The sequence below is a fragment of the Schistocerca nitens genome, chromosome 9, assembly GCF_023898315.1.
Source record: "Schistocerca nitens isolate TAMUIC-IGC-003100 chromosome 9, iqSchNite1.1, whole genome shotgun sequence".
Lineage (NCBI taxonomy): Eukaryota > Metazoa > Arthropoda > Insecta > Orthoptera > Acrididae > Schistocerca > Schistocerca nitens.
In genome coordinates this window covers 10192252-10215103 of record NC_064622.1, presented here as the reverse complement: position 1 = coordinate 10215103, position 22852 = coordinate 10192252, and the positions used below count along the sequence as shown (strand labels likewise).

General features: G+C 40.9%; 1 protein-coding gene across 1 annotated transcript in view; it reads right to left on the bottom strand.

Annotated features, from left to right (window-relative positions):
• The window catches only part of LOC126203492 (protein bric-a-brac 1-like), a 206027-nt gene extending 184073 nt beyond the window's left edge, over nucleotides 1-21954 (bottom strand). The window contains exons 1-2 of the mRNA XM_049937821.1: nucleotides 21751-21954; nucleotides 7714-7897 (exon numbers count right to left, since the gene is read on the bottom strand). Of these exons, the coding sequence (XP_049793778.1) occupies nucleotides 7714-7896 (183 nt within the window). The 5' untranslated portion in view covers nucleotide 7897; nucleotides 21751-21954. The remainder of the gene's footprint in view (nucleotides 1-7713; nucleotides 7898-21750) is intronic.
• Between the last annotated feature and the right edge of the window lie 898 nt (nucleotides 21955-22852).

Here is a 22852-nt window from a genome sequence, read left to right as displayed (position 1 = left end):
TTGCTGATGCTATTCAGTCCCTCCCACTGCTGCTCAGTCTTCCTTGTTGTCATTGTCATAGACTGTCTCTCATTATCACTGGCTCTCACTCACTTCCACTTTCTCCATCTCTTTGCTTCCGCTCTACTGGCACTGTCTCCTTCACTCTTTTCCTAGCACTGTTCTGTCACTTTCAACTATATTCCACTATCACTGCGTCCATCTCTTTTATTCGACCACCACTGTCTCCTTTGCTCTTTTGATACTACACCCACTGTCTACTATCTTCCAGTATTTCAAACAATGGAAAATCCAGGACGGAATGTAACAATATTGTGAAAAGGAAAGTTGCTACTCACTGTATAGCGGAGTTGCAGAGTCGCAAATAGGCACAACAAACAGTGAAAGTCTTTTTGTTGTGCCTCTATGCAACTCACCATCTTTGCTATATGGTGAGCAGCAACTTTCCTTTTCACAATATTGTTATCTTCCAGTATTTATTACTTTTCTGTCCCATTCCCACTGCCACTTCCTCTCTGAGGATAAAAAAAAAGCACGAATAAGTTTGCATGATAAAATTTTTGGGAAAATTTTTAAAGGTGCAGAGGATGGTAGAATGAGACAGCTGGTACCCCACTTTTCAGTCAGAGCCTTCTAAACAGGAGCATATTCACCTTTTTTGTGCTCCGGTAGGAGCATTTTTCTGCTGGTACCCTTCTTTTCTCTGCTCCAGCAGGGCACGTCAATCACATGAAATCGAGTTTATGGGCGAGTAAAATTTTGATAGTTTTCTTATTTGAAATTGAAATAGTGCAAAACCAATTTTACACCTCAGACCAGATTTTACATGCATAAACATTTTGTACGTGCCTCAGTGCCTCAATGTGGGATTCCTAGAACTCTTCTAATGATAACTGAGTGTATTTCTTCATGCTACGTGACTCCATAAACTATGTTTTCACGCGACAATGGATTTTACGTGTGTGGGTAGGGTAGCTTTGAGCCTCTGTATCTTGGAAACAGAAAGAGATATAAAAAAAAAAAAAATTCGAGGTTGTTGGCAATCGGGATATTAGGAATGTATCATAAAAATTAAAATCATTTGCTCTGCATAGCCAACTTGGAATTCACGTCTCCGTTCTGATACCCAAACACCATCGTTTAGGGGTGTTTCTCGATGACAGATAAAAATTTTTGAAAATGGGAAGATGGCAATTCTAGACAAATGCCTAGAGAATATACTGATAAAATTTGAGCAATTCGTTATTTCTTTTCTTTAAGCCTGTGACCATGCTTTTGGTTTTCTTTTTATTAATTTTCATACCATATGCTGCACAGGCTTCATTCAGTTCATTTAGCATTTGAGTCACGTCTCTTGATTATCTGCGAGGATCGCCATGTCATCTGCAAATCTTATATGTTCAATTTTCCACCCACCTATCCTGATGACTCTTGTCCCATCCAAACAGCTTTCCAGTACTTCCTCCAGATAGATGTTAAACAGGATCGGCGAGAGATAACAGCCCTTTCTAACACCTCTTCCACTCGTGCTGTCTTCAGAGATCCCATTACCTATTCGTACCCAAGCTTTCTGATTCAGGTACAGATTTGCAATCAATCTTCTCTCCTTCCACTTTACTCCCTTCTTTTTCATGATATCTAACAGCTTATCCCACTGCACTCTATCAAAGGCCTGTACGAGGTCTATAAAGACAGCATACACTTCTTTGCCCGCTTCTAATTATCTTTCGCTGATGGTTCTTAGAAGTCCAATGGCATCTCATGTTCCCTTTCCCCTTATGAAACCATATTGTTCACCAAGTGTTTCTTCCAGCATTCCATGTAGCCTCCTATTCAGAATTCGAAGAACTAATTTTGCTGCCTGTGATATTAGGTAGATTGTCCTGTAGTCTTCACACTTTATGGGATTATTAGAAATCACAGACAGGTAACAGCATTCAAGTATTTGGAAAGTTGGTTTAAAGAAGACACAGACTGCCAAGATATCAAAGTGAGAATGGCTCTGTCGAAAGAGGCATTTCAAAAGCAGAGAAGACTCCTAACTACTTGTTTAAACAAGGAATTAAGGAGGTGACTGGTTAAGTGCTTAATAGGGAGAGTGGCCTTGTATGGAGCAGAAACGTGGACTTTGAGAAAGCAGGATGAGAACAGAATTGAAGATTGTGAAATGTGGATATGGCGTACAATGGAGAAGATCAGCTGGACTGATAAAGTCAGGAATGAAGAAGTAATGAGGAGAGTTGGAGAAGAACGGAGGATGCTGCTAACAGTGAAGAACAGGAAACTAAACTGGATAGACCACAATTTAAGAAGAGATTGCCTTCTAAGAGTAGAGGCAATTGAAGGTTTCATTCTGGGAAAGAAGGGAAGGACAGAGGAAGGTTCCAGATGCCGGATGGTGTCAGCAGGCCACAAGGAGGGTACCAAGGAATGAACAGGAACGTAGAAGACAGAGAAGCACAGAGGGTTATGCAGTCAAAACCTGCCGCAAGGCAGACAACCCGATGATGATAATGTTCTTATTAATTATTTAGATATCTGCTGTCAACGGCAAGAAATTGTGACTGTTTTTCCCCCAGAAACAACTCATGAAGTAAATGGTGCCTCCACAAGCCCCTTAAGGTGCACTGTACACCACACCTAATGCAAATAGAACCATTCAATTTGCTCCATTTGCCTAAGCTGGAGGAAGTGTGCAATATTTCAAAATTGACCCTATACCATAGGATAGCTACAGCAACACAATCCTTCTGTTGGATGTACAAACGGTCCCTGTCCCGAGGGCTATTCAAAACATTTGATCCTACCTTTCAATTACCAACAGAATTCGAGGTATGAGCCGCAGAAAAATCCCGTTTTAATGCACAACATTTTGGAACATATTGGTATCACATGCTGTTGCATGCATACCGATTTCAAAATCCATCAATATTTGGAGGGTCAGAGATGAAGTAATTTTGAGGAGGAGGAGGAGGAGGATGGTACCAAATGTGATTTATGTGCTACAAACACTTAATGGCAGCCTCAGAACAAAGCATTATGTAAAAATGGGATACAGTCAATCAGAAATTTTGCCGACATAAAAACAAATTATAACAAAATTAAAGAGTGTCTTACAATTAAATGAAAGCAAATGCACTCAGATATGGATATAGATTCTTTTGAAAGATTGTTTAACTTACTTACTTGCAATTCACTAAAATGAACAATGAGAAAAATTGCTAGAAGTGTTGCTTTACGAACAAACTCTCAGTTGTGAAACTTGAGTTTCTCCTTATGCATAAAAGTTTCAAATAACTTCCAGGAATGCAGTGGGGTGACATCTTCAACAACTGCCAATATTTTGAAAAATGCACAACCTGTCACTTCCAAGGTTCAAAAGTAGCCAGAAAGCACCGTGCAAGGAAGGAAATTTATAGCCTCTGTCTGCAGTACATATCCAGGAAAAGACCACACACACACACACACACACACACACACACACACACACACACACAGAGGCGTGAAAGCCACATGCTGTAAACACTAGCACCACCACACAACCAAAGATGACAGACATCAAAAGTTATCGATAGTGAATAATAATAGCTGACAGGTGAGGTAACATAACCTTTGTCCTTCTGTTTTTTGACAAGGGGGAGAGCAGGAGTCCACACGGAATTTAAGCAAAAACCTCCATCTCTACTTATAAGGTCTCTTGCCAATTTAAATTCAACTATTTCCTTAGGAACACTATACCAAGTGCATGCCACAATCTCCCTGACTGCATCTGGGACAAGTCCTCCATCTTCCCAAACTTGTCCTCTAAATGCTCTACAAGAAACTGAGGCTTCATTGAGACAAAGGAGTTCCCATCAGCTCTCGTACATACGAGGTACCGGGGCAAATAAGGTTCGCTGCCATCCTTAGCCTGGTGTTCCTCCCATGGTGTGGCCAGGGAGGGGAACAATTTAGGATCATACTTCCTTGCACTGTACTGAGGCTTAGAACAGTTCGAGACTGCTGGCGTTTGATCACCAGCAAGTGATGACGTGGTATGCCTCATCATGCGTCATCCGCCCTGATGCCACCCACTCCGACCAGGGGCCCTTCCCACGGGTGCCATCCAGTCGCAGCAAAGGCCACCTGGCAGGATGGCCATTGCCGGGAGTCCTGATGCCCCAGGGTGACGGGCATCTGCTCCTTGGCATATGTGGGGCGTTAACAGCGCAGGCATCAGCATAGTGACCCCTGCGTAGTCAGGGGGCTACAACCGACAGGGTACATGGCGGCCCACCACAACGACTGGCTATTGCGTTGGATATGAGGTGCAAAGAATTCCGTGGTCATTGTCGGTGCAGAAAACAATACTGCATAGTGGGTGGAGGAACCCAGGAAGGTGTCCTTGCCCAAGAGATGGAGGATGAGTGGGACTGCAATGTCACGACGAGAAAGTGGCCTAAAGATCTCAATGCATGATGGACACGATGCACCATGTAAGGCGCCCTTCCCCAATTGGCTCACTCTTAGGGAAAAATTTTAAAAACGGAGGTCAAACTCTACAGGGGACCATCACATCAAGGCCAAAAGGTGTGAGATCCCTTTTAGTCGCCTCTTATGACAGGCAGGAATACCTTGGGCCTATTCTAACCCCCAGGCCCGCAGGAGAAAGTGCACAAGAGAATAATTTTGAGATACTGCATGTTGTACAGGGTGTTAGAAGTAAAAACATACTACTTGTAATGACTTTAGTCTGCAAATTAAGAGAATAGTGATGTAATGTTGTTCAGTACACTGCCCTCAGTCATCAATTGAAATATCTGCCCTTATACCCATAACATAATGTATGTTTGGTTACACTGATAAATCTTACATCACGTTCCAGGTACACCTTGTCTAATGTTCAAAGTGTATCAATTTACCACTCCTACAAATTGTCTATGTCCAGTGTTCAAAGTGTATCAATTTAATATTTCTGCAGATTATCTGTTCAGTGAGATTTAAACATTTAAATTTACATTTAGCAGCTTGGCAAGTAGCAATTTTTGTTGGACAGTTGCATGAAAAATTAAAGGAAGGCAGGTTAGTGTTTTAAGTCCTATCATCAGATCGTTAGAAACAGAGCACGAGGTTGGATTTGGGAGGTATGTGGAAGGAAATTGTCCATGTCCTTTTCAAAGGAACTACCTTGGCACATGCCTTAGTCAAGGGAAAAGCACAGAAAACCTAAATCTCGACAGCCAGACCGGGATTAGAACTGCCATCCTCCTGAATGTGAATGTCGTGCCTTTACCACTGCAGTAACTCACCTGGTGGCTGCACAACAGATGCCATTCTAACTCAACAGTATCTTAATATTACCATCATCAAATGTACAGTAGTTATAACCAATGAACACTCACTGAATTTCTCTTATTCCTAGATTTCTTTTACAGTTCTGTGTCTCAACTGGGAAAAACAGAACTCTTATAGGATCACTTTGTTGCCAGTCTTTCTGCTTGTCTGTTGGCTGTTAACAGCCCCTTTTCTCAGGAATGGGTAGCTGTATCAAGTTGAAATTTGTGTCATATATGAGGTATTTGGTCCTTTGGCAGTGTAAAAAATTGATGCTTCTACGTCAATGCAATCAAAAGGTATGGAAACTTATGTCACATATTTTCATGCAAATTCACTCATCAAAACCAATAGGGTGCTTCCCATTCCTCTACAATGATGAAATTTGGCAAAAAGTATGTTTTCACAGTACAAATAAAGGAAAAAAATTGTTAATTTGTAATTACATCATATGAAGAAAATATTTCTTTTTTCATTTGTTATCAAACTTGAAATTAAAATGATCAGTGGTTCTGCATTCAGGCTGGCTGGATCATAAGGGTAAAAGTCAAAGATCAGGCAAGGAATGACTTTACTGCTCATTTAATGTGTTTCAGAATTTATTGATCATTGGAAATCCAGGAGTGATTACTGCACTTAGAAACGGCGATCCAAGCTGTTTGTATACAAACATTCAAAGACTAGTATGTGATTGTTTGTTTCACATACAACTTGGATTGCCATATCTACATGTAGTAACTGCTCCTGGATATCTGGTGATGGATAAATTCTGAAACACATTAAATGAGCAATAAGATCATTCCTTGCTTGATGTTTGACTTTTACAATTGTGATCCAGTCAGCCTAAATGGAGAATTACTGATTATTGTTATAATGGTCGCCTGCCTCCTGCACAATTTTATGTCACATTTATACTACTGAAATTAAAACATTCTTGAAAATCTTGGAATCTCTGGGGCCGATATTCTGTTCGTGTTAATGTGGATAACAGCAAAAATTATAAAGATTCTTGATTCCCGGAATGGATGAATTGTCTATATAAATAATTACATTTGTACAGTGTAGTAGCAAATTGGCCCAGCTTCGCAGGGACAGAATTAAGTATCTACGGCCAGACAACTCTAGTGGGGTTGCATACTTTGTTCGGGGGCCACAGCAAGCACAGATTTACAAATAAATTTCACAGAACAGTGTTAAGTAACTCAATATCACCAATTTCAAACAACTTACATGACGTAAGCAGTGCACAGCAGGGAAATTGTCTGAGTCATGAATGTTGGGTGTTCCATATTGAATTGGCTTTTGGAATGACATCAACAGCAATGATGAACGCACATCTTAATGTAAGCCATACGTTTGTAACCAGTGTACATATTGTATGCCAATCATGTGTGTACGCATGCGTGTGTGATTGAATATACTGTACACTAGAGTAATATATAAAAAAATACGGAAAAACACATGATGCAGATTTATAGCTTGGTTAGACCACTCCTCTTACGAAGCTTAGTAAGCATTGTAATGCACTGTTGAGATTCACTGTCGCAATTCTTTGTCGTCTATTCTTTATGGCAGATCTCTTCGCCATGCCACCAAAGAATCGTGACCACATCTGGGTTTGAGTTAAGGAAAGCAGATAGGTGAAAGCTGAATCATCTGCTATATTGCTAAAAGAATGTACTGTATGTAAACAAAGCAAAGTTGCTTAAGTAGTTTTTTGAAAAACGTTTTACTTGTAGCATAAAGAATAAAACACAGCAATTTTGGATTCACAAGCTTTTCTGCTACGCTGTTGTTTTCAAATGACTGCAGGGAAACTATTGGTTTGAAATATTTGATTATTTCAAATTTTAAGTATCACATCACAGCCTGTTGCTGAGGTGGTTATCTTTTTGTTATTTGTCTTATTTATTACAATATTTCAAAACTAAGTAACTCACAGACCACAGTTCGAAGAAATTGCAGTGAATTAAGAATGCGAATTGTGATTGCTATTACGAGGGAAGCAGACTGTCAGTCTGAAATTAATGCTAGGTTAAAAGGCACAGTGAGAAAAGTGACTTAGCCAGGATTTGATCCCATGACCTTTCAGTTTCCAGCCATAGGCTCTACTCCCGGATCCACTCGCTGTGCTCTTGAGGTACTGCTGCTCTCTAAGTTCATGCAGCTGTTTGCTAGGTGACAAAGGCATCATCTGCACGACAAAATTTGTCATAATTCAGGCAGTCATATTAGAATGAATACCATCATCACCATCACCACCACCATCATTACACCAAGAAAAGTATGTTTCATGGAAATCCATGTGGAACAAAGAATTAAATATCTGTCACAGGTGCGTAATATATGCTCTTCCTCTTTATCACGCACACACAGAAAGTATTCATGTATCCCTGTTACCTTGAAAACATTCCTGAAGTAAGGACTACAGGCTGAGAGTATCACTTTATGAGCCTTGACATTCTGTCCATCACATGTTAGTGTCACATCCACCAGATCTTCATCACTCTTCAAGCTTTCCAAAGCTGAAGTTATGTTAATTTGGAAGTTATTCCACCGGAGACAAAACTGATCAGCAGCCATACTGCAACAGACAAAGAGGTACTAAACAATCATCAAATAATCGTGTAAACATTAAATTCACAGTTTTTGTCCAGTAAATAACATAACAATTTTTACTCGACATCAAGTAATCATTACAATCCACAGAATAATACAGTTTTACATGCCATGATGCAGTTTGTTCTGAGTAGATCAAGTATGAACATTGAAGTTTGCAATTTATAAACTACAGTTTTGGGTTTAATAATAAATTTTACGTTTTAGTATGCTTTACATTTGTTGATATATAAGAAACAGTGTTACACTTTTTTTACTATCACTAGATACCATGTGAATTACCTAATACTATGATCCTGAAATATTTAGGAAGTAGTACAACAACCAAACAATGGAAAATACAGGACGGAAAGTAACAATATTATGAAAAGGGAAGTTGCCACTCACCATATAGCAGAGTGTTGAGTCTCAGGTAGGCACAACAAAAAGACTTTCACAAATAAAGCTTTCGGCCATTAAGGCCTTCATCAACAATAGACACACACACACACACACACACACACACACACACACACACAGGCGCACGCACGCACACTTGCGTGCAAACGCAACTCACACAAACGACTGCAGTCTCCGGCAAGTGTGGTTTCACTTGCCTGAGGCTACGGCCATGTGTGTGAGTTGCGCGCAGGTGCGTGTGTCCTTAATGACTGAAAGCTTTATTTGTGACAGTCTTCTTGTTGTGCCTATATGCGACTTAGAAAGCAGTACACTTTTCATGACGACAAAGAACATATCTAGGAGAGGAATGGATTTTATGTTGAAAATCTTTTAAGATGGGCTTGCAATTTGGTAACACGAAGAGCTGTGAGATTTTTAGGAAGGATATTAGCTAGCTTTAGCTCAGCATGAAGTGCTTTAATATAATACTTTTTTGTGGCTATATTAATTTTATTGATTGGTGACTTCATGGAGTGCTGTGTGCACAACGACCATGTGTGTTAAATTAAAAGAAAGGTCAGCGTTGGTCGTAATATTCATGTTTTTATTAACAGCAGAATCGATTTTCGATCACATAGTAATCATCTTCGGTGCTGTACACATTAAACTCAGACACTGGTATCAAGTTCATACCAGTGTCCCGTGATACCAGTTTCCGAGTTTAATGTGTACAGCACCGAAGATGATCACTATGTGATCGAAAATCGATTCTGATATTAATACAACATCGATATTACGACCAACACTGACCTTCCTTTTAATATTTTAATTTTGTTTGGGGCTTTGCAAGCAATGTTACTTTTAAGGTGGCCAGAAACAGCCTGAAAAGCTTAAAGGGCATTCAGGATAGGTTGCACTGAGAAATAATTGTTAAGAAAAAATTCGATACACTGGGCCATTTCTGAGTTAATTAGCATTAAAGTTATCCAATTTAAGAAGTTATCCAATCACACCTTTGCATGAGCAAATTCAAGCAGTCCACCACAGACCGTGTCACCAAACGTGTTCTTTGTTTAGTTCCCTAAAACCAAACAGGAGAATCAACAAAAATTGGACATGGGACGGTAGTAATGATTAAACCAGAGCCAAAGGCTGCGCAGTCTCGTGTGCTATCATCTATGCTATGAAAACAACTGACACTAAATCTATATAGTGGTCACTTGAATTTTTGTGTGCACCAGCCTGATGGATAACTTCTAGGCTAATCAACACAGAAATGGTGTTATGTATTGATTTTTTTTCCTTAACAATTATTTCTCAGCACAACCTACAATGCAACAACCTAACAAGCATTTCAGACTGTTACTGACAACTCTGTATATATCAACAAAATTAATCAATTTTTGAAATACAACTGGACAGATACAAAACCTACTCACGAAGTTGCAGCCGGAGAAAATACCCTTTAAGGTTAAGGAAATGTGCAAGCTTCCGCAGCCAGTGGCTCCTCCTCCTGGTAGAAGGGTTGAAGGAAAGGAAGACAGATGAAGGAAGAGGCTGGTGAGGTTTAGGAAATTGGGAGAGTTATGGAAAAGTCGCTCAGAACTCCAGGTCAGGGAGGCTTATCAGATGGCATGAAAAGGGAAGACTGATTGTTGAAGACTGCACTGGACGAGATTTGAAAACCTGAGAGTATAAAGGGGGAAGATAGGACGATAAGCAAGAATGATTACTGATAAAACATCGGGCAACAGTTAATAAGAGTGGAAAGCTAAGTGCATTATATGAGGTAGACATGTGTGATGGAGGGGGAAGTGGGGGCAGGGGAGGGGTGGTGGGAGTGTAGACAGGTCAGAAAATAAAAGGGCTTGTATAGGTGCTGGTAAGAGGGTGCACAGGGCAAGTCTCATAGCGGAGGGTGATCACAGGGGCAGGGAAATGGGTGCAGAAGGAGTGTAGGGTCTGATGCCAGACAGAATAGACATTCCAGGATTTTATTTCAAGACGCCACAACTTTAACAACATAGCTGATACACTCAAGACCAGATAGTATTGAGTGATAAGAGATGGACGCCTAAGTAGTTGTTTGGAGAGATCAGCAGTACCAGGATTGTATGAGATGGCCCGGGAAATCTGCTTTTAAAATACACTGATGGGGTAATTACGTCCAGTAAAGGCTGAGGTGAGAATGATGATGTACTTGTATCGATCCACATAGATCCACACCCGAGATCTGGGCACGCAGTCGTAAGGCGTGCCACAGCAGTTGGCAGGCGAAGCAAGAAGTTCGACAACAGTCAGACGCCGCCACTCGTCAATGCCTGTGCAGTGTATCTTCTGTGCACTCTACCACCTGGCTCATGGCTTTACAGACAGGCAAGGCCACCTCTAACTTAGTTACATGTTTACTCTGCATGTGTGTTATCAGATAGTTATTGTGAGTCACTCCATAGCTAGTGTACCCATTACAGTAATTTGTTTTCTAGATGTAATAAAGATTGTTGTGTCAATCATCATGAGGTGTTCTCCCATGGGATTAGAATACATTCGTGATGAGTAGGGTCATACCTATACATGTTTTTTGCAATGCAGTTGGTATTCACATTTTGTTGTCACATGGAGTCTCTTATACAAACATTGGTACAGCAACAGAAGGACCTTGTCAAGGGTCATTCAACAGGCTTTGCTGGTGTGGCTCTTCAAAAATTTGCCTCCTGCTCCTTTTCCTCCTCAGTTCCCATTGTTTGACAAGTCATCAGAAGACTGGAAGGAGTACAAACACCACCCAATGACAGTATTTTCATGCCTTTTACATTACTGATTTGGAGGTATGTCAGGCACTGTTTTTGTCCTGGATTTCTCCCACCTCGTATCAGGCGTTGCAGTAGTTTACCCCATTGCGGGAACCTCCTTCATTGTCGTTTGATGCCATATGTCCCTGCACATGTGTCGTGGTCATTAGGGTCGAATTTTACCAATGCCAGAAAAAGTCCGATCAGTCTGGGCCACGACCCTCCATGGCCTTAGTCACAAGTGCCATTTTGTCAAAGACAAGACAAAAGAGTCATATGTGGATGTCACGGTTCACAATGTTATCAACAACTCCGCCCCTGATAAGGAAGTTCAGCAATGGGCCCTCCACTTAGAGAAGCCCTCCCTCGATGAAATTTTGTCAATTTCCCAGTCATATGAGGTGTCACAAGTTACTGGTCAGCAAGGAAGTCTGGTGCAATATTGTGGCAGAACGAGGTGGCCCGGTTGCATCCTCTACATTTGAGGATGACGTCACAGCAGTGCAAGTCGGCCGCTCCAGCAGTTACCATACAGCACATACGCAGCATTCCAGCCTCTGCTCCGTTGCCATCATGTGCGATGTGTTACACCAAATTCGGTAGACAAGTGTGTCCCCAGCATTGGACTGTCTGTTACAAGTGTCAGGTAAAAGGCCACATTCTGGCGATCTGGCACTCAACTGCACAGAATGCAGCATCACAGACCATGGATATGGATATGGATACTCAGATAAGTGTCATTGTCAGGGCTGGTTCTTGATCATGATTCCAATAAGCTTCTTATCAAAGTTGTAGTTCTCTCAAGACAGCTGTGCCTGCAGGTAGACACTGGCGCAACAGTTTCCCTGCTTAATATCCAAACATATTCTGACCTAGGCTCTCCGCAGTTGTCGCTGGTAAATCCGCACCTCAGGGATAATATGATAACCACCGAGTGCCTCCTTGGCCAATTCGTAGTGGAAGTCGCCTTAAATCCTTACCTTTATTGTCGTCCATAACACTAGTTCAGCAAACTTTTTTGATTTGACGCCTTCCAAGCCTTCGGTTTTTCGGTCACAAATTCCATACAGTTAGTAGTTGCCAAGGTCCCCTATCAGTCTTTGGAATCTCTTGTGCACAGAATTTCAGGATATCTTTGTGCAGGGCCTTGGGTGTGCCACAGACTTTCAAGTGCACATTACCTTGATGTAGTCAGCTCATCCTAGATTTTTTCGTGCCAAAAGGCTTATCACCAATTACCCTGGATGATGAGCCCGAGTATATCATGGTCACTAACAAGCCATTTGGCCTTTATCAATACCATTGACATTTGGGGTAGCACGTGCCCCTATTTTTCAACGCTATTTGGAACAGGTCACGTCCATTAGTCTGCACTGCTTTAATTATCTTCATGACTTGATCATTACAGGACATACTATGAGTGACCACCTGCACAGCCTCTGGGTCCTCTTTCAAAAACCCCGGGCCATGGGGCCCCCACTGCAATCTGCAGAAGTCCAATTTTTTCCAACTGTCTCTTGAGTACCTAAGCACCTTGAGGCAGGGGGTTTGACACGTGGAGAGTCTAGTCAGAACCAATATGGACCTGCTGCATCCCTTGTCACTGCACGAACTGCAGGCTTTTTTTTTTGGGTAAAATTACCTATCATCATCGGTTCATTCGCAGGACATCTATCATCACGCACCCAATGCATCCCTTTCTACACAAATGTGCTCCTTTTGCTTGCCCCTTGCACGCAACCAGGCATTCACCACGCTGAACAAACACCTATAGTCAGCACCATGTCTACCTAACTTTGATCCCAACAAACCACTGTTTTTGGCTATGGATGCTACACATCATGGCTTGGGGGCACTTCTTCCCCATCGGAATGCAGACGACTCAGAGGGGGTTCTCCTTGTGCTGACTACTTCTGCCCTTATCCCTAGGTCTCTAGCAACCTGGGGTTGCTCAGCCCTCTGTCCTCCATGGACATGGACACCATCTCCAGATTGCAGTCTTCCGCAACTTGCCCTGGGGATCAGCAATGCTCTGCCCCCTCCCCACTCCCAAGGGAGGAGGGGTGTAGTGACCCACATAAATTGACCCACATAAAGCCACACCTAAGATCTGTGGCGCAGACTTGAGGCAGGCTACAGAAGTCAGCAGATGCAGCTAGAAGTTCAACAACTGTCAGAGGCTGCCACTCGTGGATGAGCAGGCAGCTTCTTGTCCGTGTGGTCTGCCAGCCACCCAACAGCTTTAGAGACAGGTCCGGCCAGCTCTACCTCAATTACATGTTTATCTCTGCAAATGTGTTATCAGATTGTTATTGTGAGCCACTCCATAATATACTGTTTTCTAGACTTAATAAAGTTTGTTGTATCAGTCATCATGTGGTGTTCTGTTGTGGGATTAGAACAGTACTGCTGTAACGAGTCTACATCTAAAAAATTATATTTGCCTTGAATGCCAAGAGTGCTCAAGAGGGAACATTTGATGTGGAAAGGATGCTAACTGTGAAAATGTAAGTACTATTGCTTGTTAATTGTTTGTGTTGGCCATAGTTAGGACATATATTTATGTTTGTTGTGCAATGAATAATCGAGACTTGTATTTATTCTCAATTTGCTGGACAGTTATTTACTTCAAGAATCATCACTCAGAAATTAGGGATTTTAAAGTAATATCAATACTGTATGGGGCTCATTAGTCATTCTAGACTTTATTTTGTTTTAAACACACTTCGTGCAAGACTTTATCGTTAATAGCAGTTCAGGCTCTCAAAAAGGCACTACTGAACAGTTTTTATAGAATTACAAACTTTCAGCTGTTTTTAAACAAAGAACTTGTCTCAGCTGTAGTATGAAGGGTGTTAATAAGTAATGCAACACTTCTTTTCCTCAGCCAATTTCACTTGAAAAAAACTCAGAATTTGCTGTGAGACATCGTGGAATATTCCTGCTTCACCCACTATAGTTTCATGCAGTACCAATAGGTGGCGGCGCTATATGTAGCCTTCAAAATGGCATCTGTAACAAAGGTGCAGTCTAAGCTGTCATTGAGTTTCTTCCGATGGAAAACCAGAGCATCAGAGATATTCATAGGCACTTGCAGAATGTCTATGGAGACCCAGCAGTGAACAAAAGCACAGTGGGTCATTGGGCAAGTCATCTGTCATATTGCAACAAGGTTATGCAAACCTGCCAGATCTCTCGCATTCCAGCTGACCACACACAGCTGTGAGTCATGCAATGTTGGAACATGTGGACACACTCATTTGCGATGGTCGAAGGATGACAAACAAACACATTGCTGCACAACTGGATGTCTCTCTTGGTAATGCTGACACCTTGTCCATCAGGTAGGGTACTCAAAGTTGAGTACTCGCTGGTTCCTTGCCGCCTAACAAAAGACCATAAAGAGAAAAGCAGGACCATTAGTGCAGAACTGCTTGCACATTTCAAGGCTTATCATGACAGTTTTCTTTTTTTTTTCCAAACATTGTCACAGGTAATGAAACATAGGTTCATTACTTTGAACTGAAAATAAAATGGCAATCCATGGAATGGTGCCATGCTACTTTTCCCTTGAAGAAAATGTTCAAAGCCACACTTTCAGGCAGTAAACTCATGGCACAGTCTTCTGGGACTCTGAAGGGGTTATTCTCCCTCATGGTGCAACGATCAACTCTGAAGTGTAGTCTACTACCCTCCGGAAATTGAAGACAACCAACTTCAGTGTGTTCATTGCCACAAAAATGCAAATGAATTTGTCCTTCTCCATGACAATGCAAGACCTCATACATGTCTGTGCACCCAAGAGGAACTCACAAAACTTCATTGGATTGTTCTTCCTCATCCACCCTACTGCCAGGGTCTCTCACCTTCCAACTTCAATCTGTTTGGCCAAATGAAGGATTCATTCCACGGGAAGCAGTACATGAATGACGGGGAGGTCATTAATGCAGCAAGATGTTGGTTCCGACAACAATCATTAGAGTGGTATTGATCCTCCAAGCACAGTGACATAAAGCCATCACATGGAACGGAGATTATTTTAAAAAACTGGGCTTTGTAGCCAAAAGAGAGAGAGGAATAATATGGTGTTATGGGATCCTGAATAAAACCAACCTGTTTTCAGAAAAAAACGTGTATAGCAGAGATGCTAAGTTGCAGGTAGGCAACAAAAAGACTGTGTTGCATCCCCTATTGAGCATCCCGCGTAATTCACAGTAGCTTGCCACTTCACTATTTACTTTCTTATCCAAGCATTTGCAGGAATTTCAGGTGCAGTTTTCATTTATCAACTGAGCTGAATGCAACGTATGCAACCAACACCCCAACAACAAAGAGCTGTAAACAGTAGCGTGGTTGCAGATGCAGCCATACTCAAAGGGATGGTTTATTTGTACTATTATTTCCAGCAGCAGTGTCGCAATATATCACACTTGGCATGCCATTTGAGTCAGCTTTCTGTGGCCAGCTTCTCTAAAGAGATTGCTCCCTCTGTGTAATCCCATGGCTGTAGATGTAATCATTTGTGTTCTGCCACTTTCATCTACCTCACAGTTTTCAATATTTTTTATTTTTTGTTATGTTAGGAAACATAGTAATGTTTCTTTTGAAGGGGCTATGTGGTCAGAGATGTTGAGTACAGTGACTCTGACAATGTTTTGCTTGCATCTGGCACACACTATCAGATACTTAGTGAAGCAAAACAGTGCAGCAAGAATATGTGGATTACATCATGATGGCCATATTACTTGACAATTAAGAAGTTAGCCAGTAAGCACAAGGTGTTCTGGGACTTAAATGTTGCCTATCACTATGATTTCGTATCTCTGATGATTCCAGAAGGGGAAACATTCACCAGCAATATGGCTAAGATCAACCACTTCCTGTAACTATTTTCTTCCCTCAACTGTTGCGAAGATGTACACCTAGCACGGCGCATGTTCTGATCAGAAACCTTGCAGTGGCATCAAGGTCACATCTCTCAAAAATGGCTCTGAGCACTATGGGACTCAACTGCTGAGGTCATTAGTCCCCTAGAACTTAGAACTACTTAAACCTAACTAACCTAAGGACATCACACACATCCATGCCCGAGGCAGGATTCGAACCTGCGACCGTAGCGGTCTCGGGGTTCCAGACTGCAGCGCCAGAACCGCACGGCCACTTCGACCGGCTGTCACATCTCTCCTTTCAGACACTGTATCATTGGCTTCTGTATGCTATGCGAGCTGATGCATAACCTTGCAAAATGGTTCAAATGGCTCTGAGCACTATGGGACTTAACATCTTTGGTCATCAGTCCCCTAGAGCTTAGAACTACTTAAACCTAACTAACCTAATGACAGCACACAACACCCAGTCATCACGAGGCAGAGAAAATCCCTGACCCCGCCGGGAATCGAACCCGGGCGTGGGAAGCGAGAACGCTACCGCACGACCACGAGCTGCAGACATAACCTTGCACTATATGGCATACTACACAAGGTGTCTTCTACACCATGAATGGACCCAGGAACAGAGTAGTGGTGTTTTATTCACTGATGAGCCATGGTTTACCCTGAAGACTAATTCACACCACTCCCCATCTGGCACACCACTGGAACACATTACAACACTGTCAATATCACAAAATGGGGCCAGTACATTGGTAACAGTACTCAAATCTTGGACAGCATCATGTTAGGAGCACATACACCAGTACCTCCTACGGATACTGTGCTGGCTGTATCTACATGGATATTGCTGGTGTACGGGTATATGTCAAAAATGAGTGATTGTAAGATTATACAAGATGACTTTGACAAAATTTCTAGTTAAGTGATGAATGGCAGCTAGCTCTAGATGTAGAAACATGTAAGTTGATGCAGATGAGCAGGAAAAACCGTTGTGTTCGAATACAGCATTAGTCCCCCACCTGACAGTCATGTTGTTAAAAATCTGGACATAACATAGCAAAGTGATCTGAAATAGAAACAAGCACATGAGGATTATAGTAGGGAAGGCGAATGGTCGACTTCAGTTTATTGGGAGAATTTTGGAAAAGTGTGGTTCACTTGTAAAGGAGACTGCATACAGGGCACTTGTGCAACCTATTCTTGATACTGTTCAAGTGTTTGGGATCTGCACCAGGTTGGCCAAAGGAATACATCGAAGAAGTTCAGAGGCAGACTGCTAGATTTGTTACCAATAGGTTTGAACAACACACAAGTGTTACAGAAATGCTTTGGGAACTCTAAAGGGAATGCCTGGTGGGAAGACGACATTCTTTGCAAAGAACACTATTGACAAAATTTAGAGAGCCAGCATTTGAAGCTGACAGCAGAATGACCCAACTGCTATCAACATACTTTTTGCATAAGTCCACAAAGATAAGATACATGAAATTAGCACTCATAGGGAGGCATACAAATGGTAAGTTTTCCCTCGCCTTGTCTGTAAGTGGGACAGGAAGAAAATGACTAGTAGTGGTAGTAATTTGGAAAAATTAACCAAAACGATGCCTTAAATATAGTAATGTTTGGTTAAAGCAGAAACAGTGCAAACTACGAAACTAATTTAATTGGACAGGTGGTGGCAGAACACACACATAAAAGAAGGTTATTATTATGCAAGCTCTCGGAGCCAGTGGCTCCTCCTTCAGGCAGAAGGGTTGAAGGGGAGGGAAGAGAGGTGAGGAAAAAGGACTGGAGAGGTCTAGGAAAATGGATAGATTTTGGGGAAGTCAGCCAGAACCCTGGGTCACAGGAGACTTATTGCATGGGATGAGAAGGAAAGACTGATTGTTGAGGACTGCACTGGACAAGATTTGAAAACCTGAGAGCTTACAGGTGGAAGACAGGGTAATATGCAAGACAGATTATTGCTTAAACATCGTACATAAGTTAATAAGAGTGAAAAGCTAAGTGCATTGTACATAACAGAGGTTGCTTGAGAGATGGGGGGGGGGGCGGCGCTCAAAAACAGATTGGTAAGACAATGAAAGATGAAGGGCATGAAATGAGATCCATTCTGTCTGAAATTTTCCCCACCACACCTGAATAGCTTTTCATCGCCCTTCCAATCCCCACAATATTCTCATCAGACACTATGCTCCTTCTGCACCAATTTCCCTACGCTATGGCTCCTACCCCCGCTGTAAGACTTGCCCTATGCACCCTCCTACGACCACCTGTACCAGCCCTGTAACTGGAAAAATATATACTATCAGAGGGAGAGCCACCCGTGAAATAACACCTCATACACAAGCTATTATGTAAATACTGTTCGGCCTTTTAGATCACCATGACTACCACCAGATCATCAACTAGGATGAATGGGCATAGGCAGAGGGTGTATCCTGGCAACACACCATATCCTGTTTCTCTACAACATGACAGTTGTGACCTCAGTGCCTTTTCACCACATGCACCATCTGGATTCTTCTCCCAGACACCATTTTCTCAGAACTCCATAGGTGGGAACTAGCACTACAACATGTCCTGGGTTCTCACCACCCACCTGGCCTTAATTTACATTAATTTCTTCGGTCTCAGCATTTTTCATTGTCTTGCCCACCTATTTTTCACCCCTCCCCCCTCCCACCTTCGTTACATACAATGCACTTAGCTCCTCACTCTTATTAACACATGCACGATGTTTAAGCAGTAATCTCTGTCTTGCATATACCCTGTCTTCCACCTTTACGCTCTCAGCTTTTCAAATCTCGTCCGATGCAATCCTCAACCATCGACCTTTCCGTAGCATCCTGTGCAGTAACTCTCTCCTGAACCACAGTTCTGGCGACTTTTCCAAAATCTACCCCTCTCTCTAGAACTCTGCTGTCCTTGTCCTTCAACCCTCTTCCATCCCCTTCAACCCTTCTGACTGAAGGAAGAGCCACTGGCTCCAATCGCTTGCCTAATAGTAACCTTATTTTATGTGCGTGTTCTGCCACTGCTTGGTGAGTAGATTTTTTATAAATCCAATTACATTATTTTGTCAAAAATTGTTTTCATTGTTATATTAAACCACAAAAGTTTTATGATAGGACAATGAGTGATGTCTCAAACTGGAAGGGACATGTAATAAACCTTTTAATGAGACTTAATTAAGATTGTCTTGTTCTAAACACGTCGAAAACCAGCGGAGATGTAAAAATGACATATGTTTGGTGCATCAAAATCTTTACAGCTCATGGGATAGAATTTGCAGTGAAATTAAGTCCTGAACGAATCTTTCAACTTCTTGCAATTTCTTAAAAGTTAGCAGATTAAAACTGTGTGTCAGACTGAGACTTGAACTCGGGACCTTTACCTTTCACGGCAAGTGCTCTACCAAACATACCAGATCAGGTACTGGCACAAGCAAAGCTGTGAGGACAAGTTGTTTGTTGTGCGTGGACAGCTCAGTTGGTAGAGCACTTGACCACTAAAGGCAAAAGTCGAGTTCACGCCACGGTCCACTTTCGAGTTCGAGTCAGGGTCCAGCACACAATTCTGAATTAAATCTCATTTATAGAGATATTCAGTTTACAGGACAGGCTGTTCAAATTGTAACTTGTGGTAACCCTCCACTGACCTGCTGTAAGCTCCTGTGTTGTGTGTAGCTATTGGAAATTTTTTGATGTTGGCCTTAGCTCAGGTGATAATATGTGGGACAGCCACAACACGAAAATAAGAATACCATTATAGGCTGATGTGTAATGCAATCCGATATGTACATCCATCACTGCAATAACCTACCTGTATGTCTTATTTCTGATTTTGAAAACTTTCTGACTGTAGTTAAATTCCGATTTTGTATGTTAAAAAAAACTAGGTAACTTTATGTACAAATGTTAATCTCATTGGGTACCTAGATCTCAAACAATATGTCGAGTCAACTTCCAATGATTCATCTTGCAAGCTGTTAACATGGGCAGCACACAGTGGAAAAGACATTGCCACCATCAGTCCACTTTTACAGTGTCATGATGGTGAATGCATAAGTACCTTCATGACTGAAGCCAACCTAGCAGACTTGTCAACAAATGCAATAAATATGATTTCAAGACTCTTTAAATAGATTTTTTTAAAAAAAAAAGTTTGGTGTGTACAAGCTGACTTAAGTAATATAGGCTAAATTATTTGTGCTATGCTGTGTTCAAATTTTCATCATTTTTGATATGAATTACCTTAACTCATCCATAAAATAAAGTAAATAAAAAAATTGAAAGAAAAGCATTAAAACTCTATAAATCTGAGTCTGATCAGCTAATTTTAGATGCAAGTTACCACTCCTTTTAGACTATTTTGAGACACTACAGCTAACATTTTAAGATGTACAATTATGGTGTTCTACCAGTTGTTATCATGTTACATTTTTGAATATGTATTACATATTTATGATACTGAAACAAATATTTTCATTGTTGTGTATACTTGGTATGCTACTGTTTTGAATTAACATACCAATTTCTAAATCACTTGCTTATGTGTGTATCCATTGGTCAATACCTGAATTACACTGAGACTAGTTATCATTTTCATTCCATAGTTTGTGTTCCATCCAAGATTTTCCAATAACCTATTAATGTTGCAAAACTGGTATGATACTATTCTGCACATGTGACAAATTCGATTCACTTTTAGAAATAGGCTTGCCCTGAATTTTATTTTATTTATTGGGAATGGTTGATGAAAGCATGTGACAGCATAACCAACAGTTTTGTTTGGCATCAAAAAACATTTGCTGCCGACACCATTATGAGTGGCACTAGCAAATGTTATTCTACAGCAAACAAAACCATATACTTAATTACATAAGATGACACGTTTCCCAAAATTGCACAGAATGTAAAACTGTAGACCACAGCTTAACATACAAACGGAATCTTAAACAGAATGTGAACATTAAGCTACTGACAGCTGTTACTTTAAAAATTACTTGCAAGAAAGAAAGAACAACTGAAATCAATAAATCAATACTGTCAGCATCATATCTACAAGATTTCTATGTCCTACACCTCTGCAATATATACAAGATGATGAAATTGCTATGGTGTAACTACTTTATGTAACAAAATGTATTTTTTTTTCCATCCGAAACGAAATGTAAATTGAAAAATACTTTTTAGCAGCGAAGTAATTCCGAAACTCAAACAGAACACTTACTAAACAACATGTACTCAACACTAATGGGAAATTGTGTGTGACAACTCCACTGACTGATTCTTATGGCTATGTATTTCGTGGGAGTAACTGCGAGCTACTGTTCAGTAAATGCACAAATGGTAAAAGACGCTTTTTGCAATATTGCGAGTACAAGAATATTTAATGCGAAAAATGAATATTTTATACCTGTAATTCAATTACAATTTTCGGTAAAGGACACATATTACAATTAGGTTAGCATGCGTTCGTTGTCACATCATACCAAAAATCTGAGATGTAAAACCACATTGCAACTAGCCTATTGGGTACCCTTGCAAACTTGCGCGTTTTAGACGAATGAAAATGATTCAGTTCTTATTAGGGCCGGGCAAATATATTAATAAAGAAATTTTATTACATTAAAAAATTTCGACAATTTCAGGGTCAGCACTTATACAAAATAAAACCAATGCAAAAACTTTTGATGAAAATCAATTATTTTGTTGAAGTTTTAGAAATGCGATGTATTATTGCATTACCTATTTACATTTCTCTTTCCGCTTGTTCAGTCGAAAGATTTTCCCGCGGCACTGTAACAGCCTCCTGACTTCCAGCTATATGTTGATTTTAGACAAAAACAAGATGCTAAAGGTTTTAATGGTATACACGCAAAACTTGCAAAAGTTCAACGCTCGCGAGATTCTGCGTTTGCAGCCGTCTTCTTCTGTTCAACACGCATGCGCGGAGACCTCATTTCGGAGAAATAAATGCACAAATAGCATCACTGAAACAATTTCGCATCTGCATTCTGCATTTCGCGATAGAATGACAACGAAGATTTATAACTTTTAGTGGGGACTATATATTTACTGCTCCTGCTCCTGTTCTAGTGTTTAGCGTCTCACCTGTTGGTTCATCGAGTGGTTTTGTCCGCTTTGAAAAATGCACTAGACACACATAAAAATATACCTTAACTGGAATTGCATACAAACGTATATGAATGCAACAATGTGCAGGCTGAGTGTTCGAAGCTCGTCAATGGCCAAAAGACCTTGTGATGCATTTTTTTTTTTTTTTTTTTTTTTAGAGATCTTGTGTAAGAAAGTTAATACAGGTGTATACTTCAAATAAAGGCGTCGTGGATGTAACACGAAGACAAGAATTGCGTCGTTTCCGAATCTCACAAAGTCGTGTTATACATGACTTGTAGATCGTCCTTTTCGGTTACTTGTATTTTGGAATTGGCAGATTCACGATGGAAATGGCAAATGTGGAAGTAAAATGCACATTAACTGAAAGAATATGTTCCATCTGCATGAACTTTTCCGTTTCGAGAACAGCGTGTTTTCTTCTTATTTATAGTGCCACTGCACGGTACTAATAGCCAATGAATGAATTTATAAATATTAATTTTACTCATAAATTATCCACCGCGATGATTCAGTAATATAATATCTTTAGTCGATGATTTGGGCAAGTACGTCTTCTAGCAATTTTTAAGTGGAATTTTCTATTCGCCTCTGTGTTACCTTGGCGAATGAAGCTTGCCGCTCCGGTGATGTGATATCCAGATTGGTTACTACAACGTTGTTCTTATTATCCTTTATTTCAGCAGTGCCTCCACATTTGATAGAATTAAAC